The 24,225-nt window shown below is 51.2% G+C and overlaps 11 protein-coding genes across 11 annotated transcripts; 5 read left to right on the top strand and 6 right to left on the bottom strand.

Annotated features, from left to right (window-relative positions):
* The first annotated feature begins 51 nt into the window (after positions 1–51).
* On the top strand, positions 52–3,331 carry P170DRAFT_404528 (alpha-ketoglutarate dehydrogenase complex subunit Kgd1). The gene is made up of 3 exons (XM_024846534.1): positions 52–1,206; positions 1,282–2,431; positions 2,489–3,331. The coding sequence occupies exons 1-3, from the start codon at positions 100–102 to the stop codon at positions 3,004–3,006; spliced, it is 2,775 nt and encodes a 924-aa protein (XP_024705197.1). The 5' UTR covers positions 52–99; the 3' UTR covers positions 3,007–3,331.
* Positions 3,332–4,570: 1,239 nt separating this feature from the next.
* Positions 4,571–6,746, top strand: P170DRAFT_463257 (uncharacterized protein). The gene is made up of 3 exons (XM_024852158.1): positions 4,571–5,073; positions 5,126–5,842; positions 5,903–6,746. Exons 1-3 carry the CDS (start codon positions 4,853–4,855, stop codon positions 6,600–6,602), a joined length of 1,638 nt encoding a protein of 545 aa, XP_024705196.1. The 5' UTR covers positions 4,571–4,852; the 3' UTR covers positions 6,603–6,746.
* Positions 6,747–7,115: 369 nt separating this feature from the next.
* P170DRAFT_133363 (glycosyltransferase family 25 protein) lies at positions 7,116–8,806 on the top strand. Its single transcript, XM_024842426.1, has 4 exons — positions 7,116–7,557; positions 7,644–7,787; positions 7,855–7,931; positions 8,001–8,806. The coding sequence occupies exons 1-4, from the start codon at positions 7,387–7,389 to the stop codon at positions 8,749–8,751; spliced, it is 1,143 nt and encodes a 380-aa protein (XP_024705195.1). The 5' UTR covers positions 7,116–7,386; the 3' UTR covers positions 8,752–8,806.
* Positions 8,807–9,252: 446 nt separating this feature from the next.
* P170DRAFT_435202 (uncharacterized protein) lies at positions 9,253–10,848 on the bottom strand. Its single transcript, XM_024848886.1, has one exon. The coding sequence runs from the start codon at positions 10,797–10,799 to the stop codon at positions 9,369–9,371; it is 1,431 nt and encodes a 476-aa protein (XP_024705194.1). The 5' UTR covers positions 10,800–10,848; the 3' UTR covers positions 9,253–9,368.
* Positions 10,849–12,297: 1,449 nt separating this feature from the next.
* On the top strand, positions 12,298–13,659 carry P170DRAFT_454608 (cyclo-L-Trp-L-Trp prenyltransferase; the record flags this gene model as incomplete). Its single annotated transcript, XM_024851456.1, has 3 exons — positions 12,298–13,298; positions 13,345–13,473; positions 13,560–13,659. 3 exons carry the CDS (start codon positions 12,298–12,300, stop codon positions 13,657–13,659), a joined length of 1,230 nt encoding a protein of 409 aa, XP_024705193.1.
* Positions 13,660–14,104: 445 nt separating this feature from the next.
* P170DRAFT_473476 (uncharacterized protein) lies at positions 14,105–14,467 on the bottom strand (the record flags this gene model as incomplete). The annotated part of the gene is made up of 2 exons (XM_024853045.1): positions 14,105–14,325; positions 14,428–14,467. 2 exons carry the CDS (start codon positions 14,465–14,467, stop codon positions 14,105–14,107), a joined length of 261 nt encoding a protein of 86 aa, XP_024705192.1.
* A 262-nt stretch (positions 14,468–14,729) lies between these two features.
* P170DRAFT_473475 (sugar porter family MFS transporter) lies at positions 14,730–16,839 on the bottom strand (the record flags this gene model as incomplete). The annotated part of the gene is made up of 5 exons (XM_024853044.1): positions 14,730–14,905; positions 14,966–15,503; positions 15,559–16,278; positions 16,329–16,405; positions 16,452–16,839. 5 exons carry the CDS (start codon positions 16,837–16,839, stop codon positions 14,730–14,732), a joined length of 1,899 nt encoding a protein of 632 aa, XP_024705191.1.
* A 2,193-nt stretch (positions 16,840–19,032) lies between these two features.
* Positions 19,033–19,889, bottom strand: P170DRAFT_454607 (uncharacterized protein; the record flags this gene model as incomplete). Its single annotated transcript, XM_024851455.1, has 3 exons — positions 19,033–19,519; positions 19,746–19,800; positions 19,853–19,889. The coding sequence occupies 3 exons, from the start codon at positions 19,887–19,889 to the stop codon at positions 19,033–19,035; spliced, it is 579 nt and encodes a 192-aa protein (XP_024705190.1).
* A 217-nt stretch (positions 19,890–20,106) lies between these two features.
* Positions 20,107–20,575, bottom strand: P170DRAFT_491377 (uncharacterized protein; the record flags this gene model as incomplete). The annotated part of the gene is made up of 3 exons (XM_024854019.1): positions 20,107–20,267; positions 20,320–20,365; positions 20,420–20,575. The coding sequence occupies 3 exons, from the start codon at positions 20,573–20,575 to the stop codon at positions 20,107–20,109; spliced, it is 363 nt and encodes a 120-aa protein (XP_024705189.1).
* A 1,084-nt stretch (positions 20,576–21,659) lies between these two features.
* On the top strand, positions 21,660–22,312 carry P170DRAFT_133337 (uncharacterized protein). The gene has a single exon (XM_024842425.1). The coding sequence runs from the start codon at positions 21,821–21,823 to the stop codon at positions 22,172–22,174; it is 354 nt and encodes a 117-aa protein (XP_024705188.1). The 5' UTR covers positions 21,660–21,820; the 3' UTR covers positions 22,175–22,312.
* Positions 22,313–22,633: 321 nt separating this feature from the next.
* Positions 22,634–23,797, bottom strand: P170DRAFT_454606 (NAD(P)-binding protein; the record flags this gene model as incomplete). The annotated part of the gene is made up of 3 exons (XM_024851454.1): positions 23,545–23,797; positions 23,007–23,489; positions 22,634–22,956 (listed from the first exon to the last, which is right to left on the bottom strand). The coding sequence occupies exons 1-3, from the start codon at positions 23,789–23,791 to the stop codon at positions 22,634–22,636; spliced, it is 1,053 nt and encodes a 350-aa protein (XP_024705187.1). The 5' UTR covers positions 23,792–23,797.
* Between the last annotated feature and the right edge of the window lie 428 nt (positions 23,798–24,225).

Genomic DNA, 24,225 nt, shown 5'->3' with positions numbered 1-24,225 from the left:
ATAGTAGGCTGTGCTGTCCTCTCCTCCTAGGCGTCGCTAACGTCCCAGTCCCACAATGATAGCTTTCTACAAGGAAATGCGGCCATATACGTCGATAACATGTATGCCGCGTGGAAGCACGATCCCGCCTCTGTACATGTTTCTTGGCAGGCGTATTTTCATAACGTCGAAAATGGTCACGTTCCCATAGAACAGGCATTCTGTGCTCCGCCTGGCCTTGCGCCAGCGAGTTCAAGTACAGCTTTGCCAGCAAAGCAAGCGAGTGAGGCTACATCGCATATTGTGAAGCAGTTGAAGCTAAAGCAGTTGGTTCAGGCGTATCAGAGATGGGGCCACCAATTTGCTCGGACGAACCCTTTGAATTTAGATGGCGAAGCACCACCGCGACGAAGGGAATTGAGCTTGGAACATCACGGTCTGACCCAGCAGGATCTGGACTTTCAGCTGACGATGAACTCGGGTATGTTTCCGGGCTTGGCTTCCGACAAAGGCACGATGTCCATCCGGGAAGTCATCGCCGCGTGCGAGCGCGTATACTGCGGTACTACCGGAGTCGAATATATGCATATCTCGAATCAGGAAGAGGTTGAGTGGATTCGCGACCGGATTGAGGGTCAAGATTCGGTTCAATTCACGGTTGAGGACAAGAAGCGGATTCTGGAACGACTTATCCGCGCCGCGCAATGGGAAAAGTTCCTCGCTACAAAGTTTCCGAACGATAAGCGCTTCGGCGTCGACGGTGGAGAAAGTTATCTTCCAGCTCTGATGGAAGCAGTCGATCGGTCTGCAGAGCATGGATTTGAGAACATTCAAATGAGCATTTGCCATCGAGGCCGGCTCAACGTGCTTCACAATGTCACGAAAAAGCCCGCCGAGTCGATTTTCCAAGAGTTCAATCCCAAAGCAGTCTCTCCCTGGGGTGTCCCTGGGGATGTGAAATATCATTACGGCACTACAGGCGATTGGACGTCCCGGGATGGCAAGAAGGTTCACCTGGCGATGGCGCCCAATCCATCGCATCTCGAATCAGTGAATCCTATTGTCATGGGCAAAACGCGCGGAATCCAGGACAGGAACGGCAAGGACAAAACGATGATGCTTAATGTTCACACGGACGCCGCCTTCGCCGGCCAGGGCACCGTGTACGAGACCCTGGGTCTTACCAACCTGCCGGCATATTCCACGGGAGGTGTTCTGCGCATGATCGTGAACAACCAGGTGGGATTCACCACGGATGTGTGGCAAGCTCGATCATCCCCATACTGCACGGATATCACGAAGATACTCGATACGCCTGTTTTTCATGTCAACGCTGATGACACAGAAGCAGTGTGCTCTGCTGCCATCATTGCTGCGGATTTTAAAGCCCATTTTAACAAGGACTGCCTGGTGGAGATTATGTGTTACCGTCGCAACGGGCACAACGAAATGGATCAGGCTTCGTTCACCCAGCCTACCATGTATGATCGGATTGCCTCGAAGGTTCCGATTTTGGAGCAGTACGAAGCCAAGCTGCTGCGTGAGGGATCTGTCACAACGGAAGAAATCCTGAGTATCAAGAGTGCGGTGTGGGATCAACTGAGCGAAGCTCTTGATAAGAGCCCGGACTATAAGCCGGAAGCTCGGGAATGGCTGATTGAATCATGGAAGGGCATGAAGGCTCCTGTAGAACTGGTCAACGAGCACCTCCCCGCCCGAGTGACTGCCGTTGATAATCAGACCATAAACAAGGTGACTGAGAAGCTTGGAGCAGCTGTTCCCGATGGCTTCAAGCTGCACAGGAACCTCGAACGAATCCTGAGTCGCCGACAGCAAACGGTACAGGAAGGTCAACACATCGATTGGGCGACAGCCGAAGCTCTTGCTTTTGGCTCTCTTTTGCTTGAGGGCGCCAATGTTCGCGCTACAGGGCAGGACGTGGAAAGAGGAACGTTTTCTCATCGACATGCAGTGTTGCATGATCAAAAGACCAACAGCGTTTACACACCCCTGAGCAACATCAGTGACAGTCAAGGCCTGTTCAGCATTTCTAACTCGTCCCTCAGCGAAAACGCAGTCATGGGGTACGAGTATGGGTACTCACTGGCCGACCCAAATGCATTGGTGATGTGGGAGGCCCAGTTTGGCGATTTCTCCAATAATGCGCAATGCATTATCGACCAGTACATTGCGTCGGCAGAAGATAAGTGGCTCCAGCGGTCGGGGTTGGTACTTTCACTACCACATGGGTACGACGGTCAGGGACCAGAGCATACTTCTGCTCGATTAGAGCGCTTCCTGCAACTTGGTAACGAGGATTCGCGATATTTCCCATCACCGGAACAGCTTAGTCGCCAGCATCAACTTGCCAATATGCAGGTTGTCTGCATGACTAGTCCGGCTAATTATTTCCATGTGCTGCGACGCCAGGTTCATCGGGATTTCCGGAAGCGTGAGTATTACTTCTTTACATATAGACCACAGCTTTGACTGACATACGTTTCTGCAGCGTTGATTATCTTGTTCTCGAAGTCCCTCCTGCGGCACCCTCTTGCTCGCTCCAGCATCGACGAGTTCACACAGACGCCCTTCTTCCAGCCTCTAATCCCAGAGCCTGAACACGGCACAGCAGTTGTCTCACCTGAAGAGGTAAAGCGAGTTATCTTTTGCTCCGGACAGGTCTACGCCGCGCTGCACAAGCATCGCGAGATCCATGAAATCAAAGACACAGCCATCACCCGCATTGAAGAACTCCACCCGTTCCCATGGGAGCAGGCAAGGCAGAATCTAGACGAATATCCAAATACGGAGGATATTGTCTGGTGTCAGGAAGAGACGTTGAATGGAGGCGCATGGGCTCATGTTATGTCGCGATTCGATGCGATTTTCCAGCACACCCAGCATCATCGGGGCAAGAAGATCCGGTATTCCGGCAGAGATCCGATGAGTAGTGTGGCTGTGGGATTTAAGATGCTGCATGTGGAGGAGGAGAAGAGGTTGTTGAATGATGCTTTCCGTCTGACCTAAGAATGCAGTATCTAAATGATACTGGGGGCTGAGAATCTTGGCTTGGATCCCTGATTTTAAGTGAATATTCGGCATATAGCCGATTGTCTGTCTGTTTCATCCGCCAATGCGATGAGCCTGTTTAGTGCGCCAAGGTCGCTGGAAATGAAAATCTCTCGAGACACCGTCGCCCGTTAGCCCACCACAACGAAAGGTAACGAGCGGTAGTAATTTTCTCTCCATTATTCAACGCCTGTCTATGTTCTCCGGACGCATAATATCTTGATTCCGCCTTATTCTCCTTGGGGAAATCTGAACAATCTTGGCGGATAAAGGTATGCTCGGTTGGCGCGAGCCTATCAAGATCCAAAAGCATCTCTCGATCTATTTTTAAACCGTTACAAACAATACATGGCACGACGTAAGTGGCAAACCGCTCCAGCGGTTTTCCGTAGGTCAGCTGCTGTTGTAACTTGTTTTGGCGGTCAATTCTGGTCGGCAGTGCCAGGTGCAGTGCATTGCATCGCCCGAACCATGGTACAGTCGGTGGAACTCGGGCACGCCCGGCCACCTTAATTCCTCGTGTCACTTGATGTTGGCAACCCTACTTGCATTTAGGCCCTGACCGTATAAGCGCCTACATCGCTTTTACAAAGCCACATAAACAACAATCTCTTAGGAGGACATTTATGCGGCAGTAATTTCCATTATCGGTTTGATTAGATCGCGAGCTCAAGCCATCGCGCTAAAATGCGCCATAAATACCTGAGGTGGACCGAGGCCAGAGGGCAGTGCGCTCTATGCGATTGGACGAGTTCTCCCAGGACACCCTCGAGGCAAAGACCTATTCTGAGCGGAGATGGGCAATGGTCTAGTGGCGTGTTAGCTTGGACTTTAGTGCGCAGGGGTTCGAAGGAGTGAACGAGCTACTACTAGTCTTGCTAGTCGAAAGAGCGCCGGATGCACGGAGCACGATTTGTTGATCGTCCCTCGAGTCCCCTCATCACCCTGGCTAGTTCGCAGTGCGAGTCCCTGTCTTTGCTGTTTTCTTTAGATTAATAATTTCATATCTCTCCTAGCCGCCGTTACATCACTGCATGTGCCTGTCCTCCGGGCAATTACGGCGCGGATTGATTCCATTTGTACGCAGTATGTCTATGGACTATCCCAGGTTTCTGGGCATTATTTTCCCCCTCCCAGGCAGGCTGAGAGCGCGCTGTAGGGTCTCCATACTAGTACCTGTGTGGTTCAAGGTGTGGGTACACTGAAAATCTTAATATCGCCGGCGCTCGATGCTCATGTAACGTCTTGTGGTTGTGTCAATAATTTCTATTGCAATGCTAGAACAGTCGACGGAATGAGCTGCCACCCATCCCTATTTGTTTTTCTTATACTAATATCTCGCGGCTCAATATGCTGAGTTGAAAGAGAGAATGCTAGCTCAAACCTCTGCGTAAGGATCACATAGGTATGATGATCACTTCTCCCTATCCGTTGAGGGGCCATTTTCATTTCGGCGTTGCCAACCCCCGACAAGACTTAAGGCCCGGCTTTGAGAGGCTAGTTCTTCCGGACCCGCTAATATTGAAGCGTCACTCTCATTGCTCAAATCATGAGTGACAAGATGCAACCTTCAGAGCCGAACTCTGTTTAGAGCCTGTAGCCGCCAGGAATACTGGTTGACCCCCCTGAATGAGCTAGCACCAGTAGTCCACAAGCCCAGAAAGACCATGAAGACGAGTCCGACAAGCGTGTTAGTATCAGTAGGCACTGGCTGGTCAATGCCTCATTACCCTGGCGCTTCCGCCGTGTGCTGCAATAATGGGTCTCCTTCTATAGGACATATTCTTCTTGCATTTTCGGCGTCATGGCTCTGAATAGGACCCCTTGGCTCCCTTCTACTACGTCCTCGCTCCTCCTGGCTATTTTGGGTCTGGCTTTGGCTGGTCTGGCTGGGAGTGATTGTTCGGGGTCGACGGTCGTGACGCTTCCAGTTGAGAATGTAACCGTGCTGGAGGCTAGTGTTCGCAGGGGCATTCCTCTTGAGATAGGGACCCCTCCTCAACCGGTGGCTCTATCAGCAGCTGGGTATGCCCCAAGTTGGCTCAAGTGTCATAGTTTCCCTGGGCTAACTTTGCAGTTATGCAAACAACACCTTCCTGTGGGACGATTCACACGGGTGCGACGTGCGGGAACAGTACGATCCGTCGTGTATCGTTGGAAGAGGAGGCGTTTTCTTTCTCAACAGGTCGTCAACATGGTCCGATGAAGCCAACTCGAATGTCAGTGCCGAAGAATCCAGTCCCAAGGCGTTTGCCTTCACTGGAACACCCCCGCGCGGGGCAGACATCGTGCACCTTAATAACACATATGATCTCTACGACTATCCCATCGCTACCACCAAAGGAGGCATGACGCTGAACTCGCTAGGGCTGGCACAAGACTCGACCTTCCTTCAAACTTTAATCAAGAAGAAAGCAATCATATCGAAAACATGGTCTTTATTCTACGGACTCACGGGAGCAACCGAAGACGCTCAGATGGATGGAGTCGCCGTATTCGGGGGATTTGATAGGGCGAAGACAAAGGGTCCGAACGAGACATTTCCACTAGACTATGATTCGAAATGTCGGACAGGCATGGTCGCGACCGTTACGAGTATCGATGTTGGATTTGAGAACGGGACAGAACAGAATGCCTTTGGCTCGCGCATCAATATGTGTCTCGATCCTGCGTTCGAGATTATGACTTTCACGCCCTCCATCCTCAACCAGCTGAAGAAGAAGTTTGAGCACAAGTCTTTTGGCACATCCACGGGAATGAATGTGAATGGGCTTTTATACGGCGTCGATAAAGCGTGAGTTCTTACTCCTTTCCTCTTGGGGCGTCTCACTAATGCCTGTCCTTTCTTCGCTAGGTTTACCGGTAACTTGAGCATAACACTAAACGGCAACGTAAAAATCACCGTCCCGAACAGCCAACTTGTTGTACCAGACTACGTCGTTCTTGGAAACGAGACCGTGTGGTCGGAAGACTCGCGAGAGGTCCTGGTGGGAGAGCCCACGGGGGATAGTCCAAAATGGATGACGAACTTGGGACAACCGTTCTTTACGGCGGCATACCTCATGGTCAATCATGAATTAGAAGAATTTACTGTTTGGCAGAGCAACCCGACAGACAAAGAGGACTATCAAGTCATTGACTCTGACGGAAACATTTGCAAAGCCGTCTCGCCACCTATTGCGACTACAACTTCCACGAGAACTTCAGGCCCAACGTCTCCGGTTCAAACAGCAACAGAGTCTAGCAAGTCCGACAATGGTGGTCTATCAACTGGGGCTATCGTCGGTATTGTGATCGGAGCTGTCGCTGCTGTGGTCATCCTTGCCGGATTCCTGGCTTTCTGCTGCTATCGAAGAAAGAATCGTAATAAGCCAGCCGCCAAAGTTGGCCATCCCCAGTATAAGTCTGGAATTATCCATCGGAACAAATATCCAGTTGAGGCACCCAATTTCGATCCCAAGGAGAATGGCCTGGTGGAAGCCCCTGCGGATAACAGGCCTGTGTTTGAACTTCCGGCTGCTGGATCTCCCCGGCTCACACCAAGGGAAGATTAGCAGTTAAAGGGGTAAGGATGTACCTAGATTTAATCCTCGCGTGTATGGCTAGATGCCGCTTGTATTGCGTCTACGATTTGTTACTTAATAGAAATTTTGTATATAAGCTGCCCATTTTTGCAACGGCCCAAGGGCGCACGTGCCACAAAAACCCTGAAAAGCCGTTGTTGGTTTTTCTTTGTTCGCTGTTCTTTGTCTTCTTTTTGCCGCACCATGACCACATGGCCCAACCAAACAACATTACATAAAGCACCTGGCACTCGTATCTATCCACGGAGTAAGCCCCAGCGTCAAGTCTGACCACCAAATAATCATGATTCTGGTGTCCATTCGGTGGATTCGGCGTTGGGCGCTATTGTGGGTCATAATATACGGTGGACTCTCACGAAGGCCAATGATCACGCATCACGCCGTTTCCCCTCAACACCACAGCGCCTAACGACCGGCCTAATAACAGGATAATCCACTACCGGCGATGAATTACTTGATCCAGCCACGATGGGAGACGCTAACACGGACAGGCCCGCCGACAGTCTCCGCGAGACTCATCGTGCGGACGCTACCCTGCGGCCAAGAAGCTGACTTCCCATCGGCCCTCCCACTCAGCCCAGACACGGCGCTGATCATTCAAAGCGAGCTTCCAATGTGACAGAGGCCGCAATCTGGCCCTGTAATAATCGGTGCCGCGGGCGTGGGGCTTAGCTGTATTTAATCACTTGCGCTGCCAAACTGCGCTTTCTCTCTCCCAGCTTTCCCCTGATTTCTGGCAGGGGATCTCGTCGCCATGATGCAGCGCTTCAACTACAGGACAATAACGGTTGCAGCAGCCACCCTTTACACGTTCTTCTGGCTTTCTTGGCAGAGGGGTGAGGATGGATCGTGGATGGGTTCGTCGTCGAAGCCGCCCGTCGTCGAAGTCGATTCGTTGAACGACATCAATAATGCTACCCTGGGTGTGAGTGAAGCGCGCAACCCCCTGCTTTATCCCAAGGTTATGAAACCCAGTCGGACTGACCCCTTCTTCTTTTCACCCATCTCTAGTTCGAAAAAATCTTCGCTATAGGCTTCCCCGAACGGACCGATAAGCACGATGCCATCACCCTCGGCGCGGCATATACCGGTCTGCAGGTGGACTGGATCGAGGCCGTCAGAAGCTCCGAAATGTCCCCAAAAGCCATCCCGGCGGTATGTTCTTTGGTCGCCTTTTTCCCTTTATGTTATATCTTTGCTGAACCCTTTGGTTCTTCGACAGGCATGGACCGAGGAGAAACATCAGGCCAAACCCACCGAGCTTGGCAGCTGGCGTGCGCATATGAACGCTCTCCGATAGTATGTGATTTCCTTGCAGTAGTATCCACACACCCTGCGACATTGCTAACAAATGTGTCACGCATCCAGTATTGTCGAGAACCACATCAGCAGCGCCATCATCATGGAGGACGACTCGGACTGGGATGTAAATCTCAAAGCCCAGATGATACAATTCGCCCGCGGCACTCGTATCCTCCAGGGAGGCCAAGAGCATCCCTTCTCCCCCTACGGCGACGACTGGGATATGTTATGGTTAGGACACTGTGGCATGAAGTCGATCCGAGAAGAGCGAGGCCAACAGCCCATCTTCTACGTCATTCCGAACGACCCGACCGTGCGACCACCGCAGTATAAAGCCGACTTCGTGAACCCCAAGCTATCCGAGAAACCAGACTTCCAGGCTCATCGGCTAGTCTTCACCGGTGAAGGGCCCATCTGCTCATGGTCCTTGGCGTTTACCTGGGACGGCGCCCGCAAGGCCCTGACAGCGTTGTCCATGGTCGGAGTCGACGAGCCCGTCGACCTTGGCTATAACTTCCTGTGCAGCGGCATCTTGAATGTCCCCATCAACTGCTACAGCACGTACCCTAGTCTCATGGGAACGTGGACGCAAAAGGGTCCGGCGTCTCGCGACTCGGACATCATTGATTACAACTCGGATTGGCATGAGGCCAGTTCGCAGAGTATGGTCTACAGCACCATGCTCAACATGCTTCAGCTGGCCAATAACTCGACTCGCATGCGCGCCCAGTGGCCGGATGTCGCTCATCCGCAGATTGATCTTAAATCGTTTCAGATACCCAGTGGTTTCATCTATTTCCCCACTCATGCTTCGTGAGCCTGTCGTCTATGTTTGCTTTTCTTTCCGTTTTGTATTAATATATCATACATGTGATACGACTCTTTACGTCATGGGATTTGTCAATTCTTCAACTAGGCTGTTTCTTTTTAAGTTTCTTTGGATAGGTGTGCGGCGTGATGGGTGAATATACCTCGATTTATATAATAGTTTATTTCTTTCCACTTCGAATGATTTCTGACGTACAAGGAGTGACCATTTGCCTTAGCTAGGGGTGTTGGTCTAGTCGTCTGCATACTTAGAATGATTGATTCAATAAAATAGCAGGCGTGCCTCATTTTTCTCTGAATTCCGAGTTCAACTAGACCCACACGTACGCCACTTCCCAAAAGACTTTCATCAGCTGCACATCAGGATACTTGTAAACACAGGCTATCCAGATGACATAGGACGCTGTTATGAAATATTAAGGAGACATCCTCTTCACCAGGCATAGCTGAGAATAACGAACATGGGCAAGATGAAATTACGTGATCGTATGCGACGATGATTTAGTCGTCAAATGCCATTCTAAATTTCATTATAAAGTACAGTACTCAGCCTGTGTATCACTAGCGCAACCCCTGCTTGGGGGCCATTGTAGAACCGAGGAAATATCACCATGCTCCCCTTGCCTTCGACCAGACGACTTCCAGGACACGTGGTTTTAAATTCAACTCCGGCGGTGGCTGGTCGATATAAAGCTGTCGGACACGATCCCCGTCAACGATGGCGCTACGCATACGGAATGAAATCTTGTCGTAGTCCTTTGGACGTAGTGGTCCCAGACTGAACGCGAATCCCTCGTCACGGGCCCAGTCGCTGTCGTCGAACGTTTGCTCCATCGAGAGCATGTCATGCATGGGTTGCGAATACTTGATGACAGAGAAGCCGTTCACGAAGAACGAATCATCGGTTAAACGCCAGCGTTGCAACTGGCAATCATCTCCGCAGATAGAAGCGACCTTGTGCATGGCGACCACGTCGACGTCGAACCAGGACTTCCAGTGATGCAGCGAAAGAGGCAATGGCCGACCGGCCTCGAAGAACCCGGAGACGTCGTCGCGCATGTCCAGTTGGAACAGCCCGTGGTCCCACGTAAGTTTGGTGTTGGTATGATGATAGATGCAGCGAGCCACTCGTTTATCACCCATGTCCTTGAATTCATAGCAGTCGTCGAACACCTTGTCCATCTCCTCCAGTAGTGGTATTGAGAGAAAGACACCCCCGCCTCCGTAGGCCATGTAGTTGAAGATTCCCATCTGAGCGAAATTCTCGGTCGGGGCACCAATGTAGTACGGTTGCGAGGAATCGTAGGTGGCGAGTCTCTTGACGAGGTTCGCCATGGACGGGAAAAAGGTATCGTCGTCGATAATCACCCCCCACTGGGTCTTTTCGTCGCGGTTCCGCAGCAGCACTCGGGTCAAGGAGAAGTATCGATCGAGAAGTTCCTCGGAGGAGGCGATGATTGTCAGCTTGATATCCAAATCACTGGCCTTTTGTAGGACCCGGTTCTTCGCGCCGGAGGAGACATTGTCGACCAGTGCGAAGATGCGGCAGTTTGTCCCGCCCGCCCAAATGGCAAATGCATCCAGCGAGTCATTAAGCCGCTCCAGGGAGGTCGCGACACCGACGACAAGATGCGAAGCATCCACACGCGGCTGCGTCGCTGGAACCTCAATCATCACGGTCGGGGCACATTGTTCTCGCGGAAGCAACTTGCGAGCATCTTCCGTGTCGTCCAACTTCACGGTCTGCCAGGTGGGGAGGGGTACGTCCAGCGTATCGGAGAAGCCCTTGAAGTTCTTCGACGGGACTACGGCGATCTCCCAGCGCGCATATTCTATCGAAGAGCCAAACTCGTAGGACTTCAAGAGTTCGAGGTCGATGTCGCAGCCGCCATAGTGAGTCTCGGTTTGAGGGATCGCAGGGATAGGTTGGGGACGCTCGGTTCGAGGAAGGCAGTAGAAGAGCCAGGCCAACAGGAGGAGGGTCGCGACGACGTATCTCACGGGATGGCGGAATCGAACGACACGACGGGGTTGCATGTTGTACCGGACATAGTAGCACAACAAGAAGATCAGATCAAGAAGATCGGGAAGTGAGTTGCGTCGTGAAGGAGAAGATTAACACCTGGCGGGACCCGTGATCGCTTTGGCTGGGAGGAAGCCGTGATTGGCTCCCCTCCCAGCGCCCCACCCGAAACGCGCGGCGCCGCGCGGGAAGAGCCCGCGGTAGGGCTGGTTTGTGTGGTTTGGGTGGTTTGGTTGGTTTGTTCCCTTTGCTGGTTGTTCTTGTGCCCTGCATAAATGCATATCCAGTCAGAGTGCATAACTTTTTCCACGGATTGTACTTTCACTGGATGACTTGATTCTTGTCCTCCAGAATTCCCTCTCATGAATGAGTTAACAATAGCAGGAAATTAAAGTCCCGGCGGTCCCATTCCCCCCGCCAATCAGCAGCCTCCACCCACGGTCTAGACCCCAATCGGACCTCCTCAAACCGGATTCTCCACACCACTTGCGTCATCGCATCAACATCTTTCCCCATCGGGCCTGCCCTTGCTGTGCTCCCTGACGATAAGCATTACAAAAGTACAGCATTCTGACGATGCCTGAGTCTACGGCGTATATTTCTGCCATGTCACGAGACCATTCACACAGAGAACTTCTAAAATGACACCAGCGGTCAGCAAAAAAAAAAAAAAAAAAAAAAAAAAAAAAAAAAAAAACAACCCCTTCCATGGAGTACACTCCGGAGTACACAACCTGCGAGGGAGAAAGAAACCGCCACTGTTTCAATCTGAATCCCAAAATTGCCAATACTCCTCCCTATTCAGCCTCGCCGTCCCTTGCTTCCTCATCCACCCGGTCTCACCGGATTGCTGCAGAACCGGATTCCGCCCCAAGAACCTTGCCGTTCAACCGACAGCCTTGAATCTAGGGTCGTCCACCTTGGTCCTCGATCTAAGGAGTAGCAGCCGTTGAGAACCGGTCTCCTGACCTTCCGAAATCACAAAACTCGAATTGTCGGAGAATTAATGCGAACCGCGGTAAAGGGGGACGACAAAAATAGGGAATCGATCTACCGCAATTTACCAACAACATTCACATGTAGCATCATGTGTCCTGGCACTAAATGACCGATTCCATAACGATGATAATAGACCCGAGCTACTAAGAATGTTGAGGTTTTGTCGACAAAATCCCAGAGAGCCTCCTGTCATCCTGAGGGCACCTATCAGGAATTTGCCGTGGTTACATACATGCGTGGATTTTCAGTACTGCAAGAAACCCAATTCAATTCGCGACTCACCATCTGTCTGTAGTCGGCTTTTTTTGATTCGCCTGTGATACTACTAGATAGTAGAGCACAGTACGCTGTGCACCGGTCGGAACTTTACCTCGTACACCGGGGTAGTTGACTGGGTTGGATCTTTTGGTCTCTCGAAATAAATAGGAAGCATCTTGCGTGAATGAGCTGGCTCATATCGTCTCACGCTATGCCTCGACGCCGTTGTTAACGTCTCCGCCACTTCCAGATCCCATGTCGGCATACACCCTCCTGCAGCCAGCAGAAGCATTGGCACAATCCTCAACCTCATCCGAGCCATTCCACATCCTCAGCAAATGCCTTCTTTTCCAGAACTTTGACGAACATGAGTGGTGGCATAAATCCGGGCCAATGCTGGCTAAGATGCTCGCGGCTGCCGGGTACGACCTTCATCGACAATGTATGCACCTATGTCTCTACGCCCTCCATGTGGTGCCTATGATGGGCCCATTTCCATCTATCGGTCAAAACGGACTCTACGCAACCCGTTTCACCGGAATGGGAACATTGGAACTGAGCACCAACTTTGTACCGTCGAGGACTACAGTTCGGCTGAGCATGGAGCCTATCGCTTTTAGGGCTACAACCAGTCCTAACTATTGCAATCGAGTAATTCTTGGCACGATGTTGAATCGTTTGAAGGATGTCAGCATTGCCATGGATCTGTCCTTATACTATCAATTAGTCGAACGTCTTACTCTGACCGACGAAGAGGAGACAACTCTTATGAGTTGCGAGAAGACAAGAAGCACTCCATTCAAGTCACAAGCAGTTGTGGCACTAGACTTCGGAAAAGAGAACATCCTCGTCAAGCTATCGCTAATTCCAACACTCAAAGCATTGGTCACCGGAATCTCCGATTCTGAATTGATATTCTCGGCAGTGGAGGTAGTCGACGAGGATCGACAATTCAAAGATGCACTCGCAGTATTGGAGGCATATTGCATATCGCTCCCAAACTCCGCTTCCGTACGCTGGGTTTGCTTCGACCTGGTCAACCCCAAGACAACCCGATTCAAGATCTATCTCCTTCACATGCAGGTGGACTTTCACCGCGTGATTGATCTCTGGACGATGGGTGGTCGGCTTCAAGGTGCCGAGATTATGGCTGGATTGAATTTGCTGCGTGAACTGTGGGACACACTGGGTGTCTCTGACGAACAGCACGGGTCAAGCGATGAACCGAACCAGGAGGGAAAGCCACGCCACCCATTGTGCATTCTGGCCAACTGAGCTTCAACCAGGTCGATTGCACCCGAGCCCCAAAATTTATATGCCTCTGCAGGGGATCAGTGAGATGATTATCGCTAAAGCCGTCTCCACCTTCATAGAAAGACATGTTAACGCGGAACAGGGGAGGTCGTACATTGGCAATTTATCTTCATTCGTGTAGGCACATCCTTGCCCCTTTGTCCTAGTGTATTGTCTATAAGACACACCTTCCGGAAGATACGAATGACTGATTCGTTGCGCAGCCCAGGACTCGATCTAAACAAGAGTACCCGCTTGCAGGTTTGGCTGTCTTTCTCCTATGCGGAAAAGACAGGGCCCTACCTCACGATGTACTACAATTAGAGCCTAGGATATCTGACGAGGGTAGTGTCCTTGTGATCAGGTACCCCCGAAATCAAGGGGCACCATGACCTCGAAATTACCTTAGGGACCAAACGACAAACATACCGTGTCTTTAAAATTAAACACACAAACACATCCACCTCAGAAGGGATATCAAGCGCTTTAGTCGCACATCATTGAAATTCATAATAAAACAAACGCTCCGCCCAGCATTATATACTCTAGAATTCCGAATCATCAATCCTCCTAATCCAAGATCGCCGAATGGACCTGGGCAGGCGTTTTCGGACTCCGATTATTCCGTCCAAGAAACCCTTGACGCATTCTCATGCACCCCACTGGATCACAATTAATCGGCTGTCCCGCAATATAATTCTGATAAGAGTAGACCACCCCACTGCACAGCTTGCCGAAGGGAACCTCCGCGGATTCACCACCCATTGCATTAGCAATGACAGACATAGTTAAGCGTCGCGCACGCCTTGATACACTCCTGTAGATTGCGCAGGCCTTTAAGCTGCCCGAGCTTCGTGATCTGCGGGTTGTTGAACGACATGCTGTCAGGGACGTTCTCGTAGCAGTGGATCTTGTATTTCAGCGTGCGGTTGTTGACGGTGAATGGGCTGGAGTCGTCGGCGGGGTTGTTGGGCGTGTAGTACTGATTGTCTGTTGCGTTGCAGCCGGAGTTTAGTAGATTGTAGGTCTTACTGCTTGTGCTCGTTGATGATTCACCCATTATTATGGCCATCGCCGTTCAAAAGGTAATACCTGCGTAGGTGATATCAGCCTTTTCGAGAGTTCGGCGCATGGCCGGTGCTCTAGCAATACGGTCGGAGCTTCTAGTTGTTTACAGGAATTTCATATGATTAAAGCGGACGAGCGGATATTATAAAATAAATCTCTGAACTAGGCTTACGCATTGAAAATGGCGGATTGGGTGCTGGAATTTCCAAATGAAACTAGCTTTGTCGTGCGGTAGGAAAGCCACGCATTGTTCCGCTTACATCCACACAAAACAATGAAAACCCCTACTCACAAATGTGTCTTAACAGTAACAGAAAATAGAGGATCTACTCCTCCACTTCCCTCGTCATATGTCCCGCCGTCTTATACAACTTCGGCATCGGCTCCAGCTTCTGGCGCAGAACCCAGACTCGGAAATGCCAGACCGCGTTCTTCAATTGGTACATGGCATGCTTGCGCGTGGGGACAGAGAACACCTGATCGAGTTCTTCCAGCGTAAGTGCTATACCACAGTTAGCCTCCTCCCACCAAACTCAAGACCAGGGAGGAAAAGAGGACATACACTTGGTCTCCGGCACAAACAACAACACCAACACCCACCCGATCAGACACCACGCCGCGTACCACGCAAACGCCCCCTGCGGCTTAAACGCCGTCTTCAGGGGCTCCCACGAAAACGACAGGATGAAGTTAAAGCACCACGTCGTCGCCGTTGCCCACGACATGCCGACCTCACGGACGTGCAGGGGAAATGCCTCCGCCGAGTAGGTGAACGGTACGGGCCCTTCGCCGGGCGAGTAGAACACCTCGAACAGATACATTCCTGTCGTTACCATCGCGACGCGCTTCTTGCTGTAGGCGATGTCTTCTTCGATCCAGAAGGAGAAGCCCGCCCAGAAGAGGCAGATGGCGAGGAAGGGAAACGTGAAGAGGAGGAGGTTGCGCCGGCCCCAGGTGTCGATTGTGAAGAAGGCGGGGAGGGCGAAGACCCAGTTGAGGATTCCGGTGCCCATGGATGCCAGCAGGGCTTGTTGGATGGTGTAGCCCGAGTCGGTGAAGATGGTGGTCGAGTAGTAGGCGATGACGTTGACGCCGCAGAACTAGGGATTTGGTCAGTTGGGTTGAGATAGAGCTGGGGGATGTATGCTGACTGACCTGCTGCAGGAACATGACGATCCAGCTGGCGAGAGTGGCTCGTCTGTTTCGAGCCACCGTGAAGAGCTCCATGAACATGGTGAAGAAGTTCTTGCCCTTGTTGACCTTGCGCTCCAGCTCGACGCCCACGTAGGCATAGTACAGGTCTCGGGCGGCCTGGAGATCGGTGGGCCGGAGCGTCCGGAATGCCTGGAACGCTTTGTCGATCTTGTTGTGCTCGATCAGCCATCGAGGGGACTCGGGACAGAAGTACACCTGGGCGCAGACGAAGATCGGCAGCACGACGGTCGATCCGAGCATCAGTCGCCAGGAGAGATTATCCGGCAGACCCATGAAAGCCACGCCCATGATGTTTCCCAGCATGATGCCGAATGCCGTCCACATCTGCCACATCATGACCAGGGCGCCTCGAATGGGTGCTGGCGAACACTCTGCAGCGTAGACTGGCACGGTCGAGGACTTGGAGCCGATTCCGAGGCCGAGAACGAAGCGCGCAATGAACAGGTTGACCCAGGAATTCGCCACGCCTTCCCAGATGGACGCCACCGCCGCAATGAAGCACGATACAAAGATCGTTCCGCGACGCGCGAGATAGCGGTTCATGGGCTCGGTCAGCCAGCATCCTAGGATGGCGCACGCAAGGTACGGTGCGCCCACTACCAATCCTGTCAGGTAGTTCTGCATTTGCTCCGAGAAACGATCGCTTTTGATGCCCAGTTCCTGGAATATCTATCAGCCTGGTTCCTCGAGTCATGATTCTCTGTGCTTACCGTGAGATAGATCGCCTGAGCTCCGTTGTTGACCGTCTCGTCCATGCCCTGCACGGCAGCAGCGAGCGAACACATGGCTGTCGACACGTTAGATAGGCCTCAACGAGGTAGAAGAACACTGACAGGCCATAAAGTAAAGCTGCCACGGCTGGGACCATTTGTGGGTCACTTCGCGCTCGAGAATCTTCTTCTCCTCGTCGCTAAGTTCAGGCAGGCTCTGAGCGGCATGAGGGTTCTGCGAGATCAGAGCCCCCTTCCGAAAGGTTTCTCGGTGCTCCTCAAGTCCATACTGGCTACAGAATTTGTCGACATCCTCGAAAAGCTGCTCCCGTGGAATCCCGGCAAGAGGGTTCTCGAAGACGGCAGTGACCTGGGTGCTCGATCGGCCTTCGATGTCGTAGATACTGTCGCGCTCCTTCGCGTCGTTGATATGCTCGGCACGCGGAGGACTTTCGCTCACGCGCTCGATCTTCTCCTGGTGAGTCGTCGAGGACGTCTCTTCGTCTTTCATTGTGGCTAATCTCTAAATGTAGATGTTTGCAGACTCAGTTGGAAGTCGCCAGGCTGGCTCTGTTTCGAGATTATCGACAAGAATGGGAAGATAGAAACCCTGGTTCTTTTATCGATGTGTGCCCTCAAGGCTGGCAGCATAATTTCTCACAAATAGGAAGCTTTTCTAGCACTCACAGGCCCCCGCGGGGTCGCGTCTAGTCTTATACGAGCCCGGAGACGTAGCCTCGCGTTCTCCGGTCCCCAGCGCAGTGGATCCATGGAATCTCTCGAGTCCTCGAATAAGGTCGCACCAGACGTGCCTTGTCCTACAACGTCCGGCGCGCTACAGACTTTATCCACTCACAAACAGCGTGGAGGATCGAGCCGACGTGCTCTGAGGGTGAGAGAAGGCTAGGATACGACGCTAGAGTTCGCTGGTGCATGGACTACCCCGGCAATACGGCCCAAACGAGGCATAATTCAGTAAGCCACTAGCGGGGAAGGTCATCCATGCCGTCATTTCCGCCGCTATGACTTCTATGTCCTATATTCTTTCAATCACTATGTTTGGGGCGGGGGTTGAGATATTAGGCGGGATTGGTCGTGTCAGACTGGAGGGAATAGGCTGTCCATGTGAAATAGAGGACCGAGTGTCAGGGTCACCACTGCATATTTCACTTCAAACATAATCGTCCAGAAGCAGATCGATCGGACTGCCCCATGGTACAGCGCTCTGACCGACAAGTCAATCTCGATGGACCACTTCCCCAAGCCGGAACCCCGTGGGGAGCTGTACCTAGTGGGAATCCTTCTCCAGACGCAGAGCGAAATGCGGAGGTCCACGCGAGACCCGATGCCACTCCACCTCTCAGTCAAGACCGATGACTACCCCGGCTAAGCCTTTCCAAGCAATACGAAGCACTGCCAACGCCGTCTTGGGATTCCTTGGAGATTCCTTGGGCGCCGGCCAAGACTGGATCGGCGCGGTGGCGACCAATCACGTGGCACCACTGCCCTATCTTTGCGTCATCGTCTCGTCCACCTGCACCGGTTCTCCCAGGATTCATCCCCCATTTTCCGCTGCTGATGGGTCCTTGTCACCCTGGCGCAGGCTGCTTGCCGCTTGGGGTGCTTCTTTCGGCGTGGCGCCGTTCATGGCGCCCGTCGAAACCCCCCTTCGGTGTTAGGACAGATCTAATAAAGTCTGTGTTGGACTCTGACTGCGTTTGGCGATGCTGATTGGATGCAATTTCTACGAGGTCTGACACTCAGATGACCTCCCAATGATTTGTCTGGTTGAATGGCATGGGCTGATGCGGGGAGAATAATTCCCTCTTGACAATATATGAAAGTCGGTGTTCTAAGCGAACTCTCTCAGACATGCCGCACTGAGTTCATCTTGTTCCTATCGACAGATATCTTCCGGTCTGACACACACGTCAGTGGCTCCTGGCGTGGCTTTTCAAATACTACGTTCAGTTCAAAGCCAACAGTCGGTCTGTGGCGCCGCCTTTGACGCCTTCTCTTCAGGCTGGCGAATCGGCTGCCTCGGCATGATGCTATCCGGGTGAGAAACGCCTCACGTAAGCCCCAGCCGATGATGAGAAAGACCTCAAATGCATAATTTTATGTATGAGATCCTTTTTCTAGCATGTCGGCGAGGCTGTCGTGTCTGACGGGTTGATTTTAATGTATCCGCCATTGATCAGTGTCAGCATTCTTTTCGGACAGAATCATGTTTGGATCTAGACCCTCGAACGAAATCGCTCATTTTTTGATTGACATTAGCCTTGGAAGCCTGAGGGAGGCTACAGATTGCTGATGGACTGGTGATTCATTGAAACCGTCGGGTTACTACTGAGGAATGCGACTTGGTGACAGAATACGTGTCTCGGAACTCGTCCAGCCTTCAATTCTGGGTAGGCTAATCGTATGAGCATGAACGCATTTAAGCCTGGCTTCATTGTACGCTGCGATCAGTTTGTGCGAGCTCAGCAACGCCTCTTCTGTCATGTCCTACCCTATGACAGCTTTGTGGAACCGATCGTTTGATAAAGGATTAGCTATACAATCTATCAGACTACTAATAACATAGCACATTTTCCATGATAACGTCAAGCACTGTGCTTTTTGAAACAAATACGGAACGGCCAGTATAATTCATATGCCTTCCAATTCAAATTATTAGTTTCTACCTGTCCTCACTAGTATACTAAACCATCGACTTCTTATCAATCTCCCACACACTGCTCGGATTCAACCCCAACGTCTGCCCATCCACAGGCTGCGCCTCCGGCGTCCCCCGACTCTCAACGCGCACATTATAGCTCGTACTAACGTACACTCCGCCTGTGTCGTCTTTCCCATCCTGGCTCGTCGTGTTGATCCCGGTCGTGCTATCATTCCTCTGCCCCTTTCTCGACCGTGACGTCAGATTGTAATTCTCCGACCGCGTGTGGTACTCGTAGTAGTTTTGTGCGCCGGAGCTGCCCTGGAGGCCGGATGTCCAGAATCGTTTCGTGAATATAGGGCGCAGAATAGGGAGGTTCACGGTTGCGACGCCGACGACTGTTTCGCGGATGCCCCACCGATTGACGGTTAGGGTGGACGGTTTTGATCCGAGAGTGAGGGCGGTACGGATGATTGAGGCGGAGATGACGAAGATACCAGAGCTGAGGAACATGGCGATGACGAGTTTACTGTGTGAGCGCGGTGTTAGTTGCTGATTTGGGGGATGGTTGGAATTCGTTGAGTTACCGCGAGAGAGATGTTTTGACGCGCCATAGTAGGGGGATTGGGATGAAGAGTCTATAAATGTTAGTTTGCATCGACGGATTCAGTCGTCTTCCTGTCGCGCTTACAGTGCTACGTCGGTTCTATTATCATGTTAGCTAGAGACAAGAGAACTGACATAAGCAAACTCACGAGACGTTCAAAATACAGGTTACAATCACATTCTGAATCTTGAGCCCACACTCCTCTGAGAAAGGTGAGCGAGAAGATAATATGTCTAAGGCAGAAAGATAACTTACGTGAGGGAGGAGGATATACTCTCCAATTGTCGGACATGCTGCATGATTTTAGTATCGATTGGACAAACATAAGGGGTCTCAGAACATACGGTCGACATCCCAAAGTCACCGTTAGAAAGACCGCTACATATGTAGCGCCGCATAGCATCGCCAACCAGTTAATGGCTTTTGATTGCCACAAACCCAGCGTTAGTCTCTTGCTAATTACTCGGCTTCGATTAGCGCAGAAGATATCGGGAAACAACAGAGACATACTAAAGGAACAACATCTTGCCCTTCATAACCCAAATCAACGCCGTATATGAGTACCATGCAGCTAACTCGAACTTCGAGCCAGATTCAACGGATCGGTATTGATGAGGTGTGAGTTTGTTTTGTAAGGCATCTGGTACTTCGAGATTGGTCCCTCGTTTATCTTTTCACACATTAGCAGACTCGTTGTCACCGTAGCGGTGGTGGTGACGTACATGAAAAGTGGACCGTGATACCGTCCATCGTTAGTAGACACAAGGCCTGTCAATGTATTTAGAAAGAATTACTTTCAACCTCAGTTTCTTGAGGACCTACCAGGAATGCCAGGTAATCATCTCCTTGAAACCCTCGCCCCCCAACCATTCGCAGACGCACCCCGAGTCGCATGAAAATGATGACCACGCTAACTCCGAATTCCGTCCATTGTTCGGCGAGAAACGAATTGTCTTTGTAGAATCCAAGATCTGCCATGTTCCATCGAGTAGACGGTGGCGTCGCTAGAATGGTTCAAGCGCAATTTGGCCAATCTTTATACAAGAGCCAAGATATATATCGTCAAATCTTGGGCATCAAAACACAGGCACCACACAACGGCGCAGAGTAGGCGAAAGCACGAAGAACATAAAGGGTCAAGAATGGTCAGGAGCAAAATATTACGGGAAGCCCATTCCCTATATTCGCGCCGCAGGACGCATGCCCCCAGAGGATCCATCCCGTTGGGAACGAAGGATGCGTATATCGCTCCACAACATCGAGAAAAAGCTTAAAAAGGAGATTCAAAACACCCGCCGCCTCACCTGTCCCGTCCCTGGCAGCTCTTTTGCAGGGCTTTCTCTTAGCACCGCCTGGGACCCAGGGGCGAGGGCGGATTTGAGTTAGGGCATAGTGGGAACATCATGGACGCCAGGATCAAGCTGGAGTGGATCAGGCCGATTTGACTGAAAACGAAAAATGCCAACGACGATCTTCTACCGATGGGATAGGCCGGTGGTTCGTGACTTATGCCCGAAGCAGACGCAAGAATTAGGTCTCCAGCCCTCAGCGGTTCCAGACCGGAAGATTCCGATCCATTTTAGCAATGAGTTGACGGCCAACGAGGACGGACAAGTGAGTTGTCCGTCTGACTGGACAACGGCGACGCGGCAGTGGAGACATTGCACCGCGATTTCTCCGAATTGCGAGATCCGGTCTGGGGTTCTGGCTTCATTCAGGGTCGAGAGTTGGCACGATGTGGAGCCGCCATATAACAACACGAGATCCCGCTGCGAACACACAAAGGACCCCTTTCTTGCCAAGCGAAGGCCATTCTATTGCGGGTCCTTAATAGCCAGTGCTCTCATGCATGGCATTTTTTTTCGCTTTATCCCGACAGGCAGGGACCCGAATCGCCGCCGCAATTAATTCTAATATCGAGAGCTGTGACAAAGAGTTCCATCTACGAGCCGCTCCTGAGACCCATTTTCCCCGATCCTTGGTACTATTAGCCACTGGTGAACTCTAATGGCCAAAGTCTATCTCCATTATCTGTCTAATTATGGTGATGGCCGCTGCGATGCGCTAAAATCCGTTGAGCCATGACGGCTGCCACCCCTGATCGAGGGATTTTCAGCTGTCGACTAATTCAGACACTATATCGTTCCTTCGGTGATCAGGTACAATAATTGGTCCTGGCGACAAACTCGATCGCCAGGTTTATTGAACCGGGCTGGCTGAATTATGATAATTCCATCGACAAGGGATCCTATGTCAGTTCGATCGCAGTGCTGGCCGTGTTGCACAGAACTTCGGATCTCCCCTGAACGAAATGACAGATTCAGACTAGTTTCAGGGTTGGATATGGCGTCCTCGTTGTCGATCCGGTTGGTTTGGGATCGGCGACTGTGGCTATGTCTGTTGGAAATTAGCAGTCAGGCATTCAGCGACATTTGCTGCCGAACCCTAACTCTGCTTTCATGTCTCACCCAAAATTGGTCCATCGCTGAGTTTATTTACGTCGCTTTGGCGCAGTTTATATGCCTGCTGTTCCTCTGTCCAGTCTCTGAAAGGATAGCACACACTCCTTTCAGCTAGTCTGGACACTGATGGAAAGGGGTCAATGTCAATTGTCTTCGCTGAACTCTCTACACATAATCGAGTCTGATAATTGGTCTCAGCTAGAATAGTTAGCATTCTCTCTTCATGCTAGAGCTTTGTCTAAAAGCATTCTACCTTCCTATCACGGTCGGGAATCGATTCCGACGCCCATTGAAGATCAACAGCTCGCTACTGCGCGACTAGCTTCGGCCGGTGCCCAAAAATGGTTCCTTCGCAACGACATCCTTTTTCGCTCGCCATCTTATCATTGCTGCTAACGGTTGTTATTCGGGTTGAATCATTTTGAAAATCGCAATCCATTCTCAAAGCTAAAAAGTGACGATTCCAACTCGCTAAAATCATCATCATACATCAGCTAGTCTGAGGACGGCAATCCAGGCGCAAATGGACTCTCGACGTACTTTTGTCATCCTTCAATTACATCTTTTCACCTTCTCATGTGTGCTTGGAGTAAACACTGCTCACAAAGTCCCGAAGCATGTCATCCACCGCAGTGAAACTTGGTTGTCCAACCTCTCTCAACAAAGCTTCAGATCGCTGAATGAGGTCATCGGCATTCCCCAGGTCCCTCCCGATATCCTCATAGTCCTCTCCAGTGATTATCTCCGGTCGGTCTGGGAACAGACGACGCACTCGATGACGCAGTTCATTCCAGGTGTAATGGCTATTGTATGCGAAAATGCGCTCGCCAGCGACGGACGACAGCGACAGAGCTGCAACTAGTAGACGTGCTGTATCTTGCACGTCAATCAAATACCCTGTCTGCAGTTAGCCCTGTCGTTCTTTATGAAAGTCTGGCAGCACGGACCGACGTATGGGAAAATCCCCTCTCGCTCCCCAGCGAGCACGCGCTTGAGCATACCAACTGACGACGTCGGCCCTGTGTTTGTATGTTCTATGTCAAGAACACGACCAAAGTTTCCATCCGGTACAACTACATTGGCCACAAAAGGGGGATTGTTGTTTTTAATCCAGTCCCAGAATGCCAGCTCGGCTGCTGTCCTGCCCGCGCTATACACTCTGAGTGCTCTTTCGAATGTCGGCACGGTCGGCTCTTCTCTCGCCTTTTGAAGATCGTCGTAGTTGAATGTCGAGACATCCAGCACATGCGGTACATTGTAGACCGTCGATTCGACCGCTTTGGAGCTGGAGCTGAGGACGTAGCGCTTCACGCCCGCTCGGGCAGCAGCTTCCAGAGTATTGATCGTGCCTTTTACCACCCGGTCGATAGCTTGCGTCTGATCAGGACTGAATATGACCGGTGTCGAGACATAAATGACGCCAGCCACCCCTGAAGTGGGAATTAGAATGACTTCAACATAGGCCAATTGGACATTTGCACTTGCCTTTGAATGCCATGTCAAAGGCATCTTCAACCTCAAAGTCCTTGACGCAGACCAGGTTGAACTTTCCAGGCCACTTCTTCTCAAATAGTTCTCTCATCCAGAGCTGTTGCTCCACGTCTCGCACTGTTCCTCGCACACGGTATCCGGCTTGTAGCAATTTCTCGCAGGTTTCTACCCCGATGTAGCCGTTGGCCCCGATAACTGCCACTTCGGAGTCAAAGGGGATTACGAGGTTGTTAACCTTCATCTCTGGTTATCAGGTGTAGCTGTTGCAGTCTTTCTTTGGTTAATGTTACACTCGCTTTGATGCCACAACGGGGAATTTATGTACAATATGTTCGATCTAGTTAGCTGCCATGCTGAATAAATCGGATTTCTGATCACATCATGAACCCCTTGCCAAAGAATGGCTCATGGGATAAGCTTACAAGGCTAGATGAGTGGTTTCACCGAGATATTTTTCGGTCGGACATCCAAGTTGGTGGTTCCAAGGCCCAACTGGGAGTTCCGGGTGGCTGCGCTGAGCCCTGGCAAGCAGGGCTTTGGATTCATTCTTTGCTTTTTTTAGAGCTGATCAAGCGTTCGGCTTCTTGTAAGCATTTTTCATCGGACACCAACTTCTCTTAGGACAAGAATTATCAATTTATCGTTAATAATGATGCTATTTTCTAGTGAATGAAC

This window comes from Aspergillus steynii, assembly GCF_002849105.1.
Source record: "Aspergillus steynii IBT 23096 chromosome Unknown P170scaffold_3, whole genome shotgun sequence".
Taxonomy (NCBI): Eukaryota; Fungi; Ascomycota; class Eurotiomycetes; order Eurotiales; family Aspergillaceae; genus Aspergillus; species Aspergillus steynii.
Note: the sequence above shows the minus strand (reverse complement) of the source record. Positions and strands in the feature narration are given on the sequence as shown.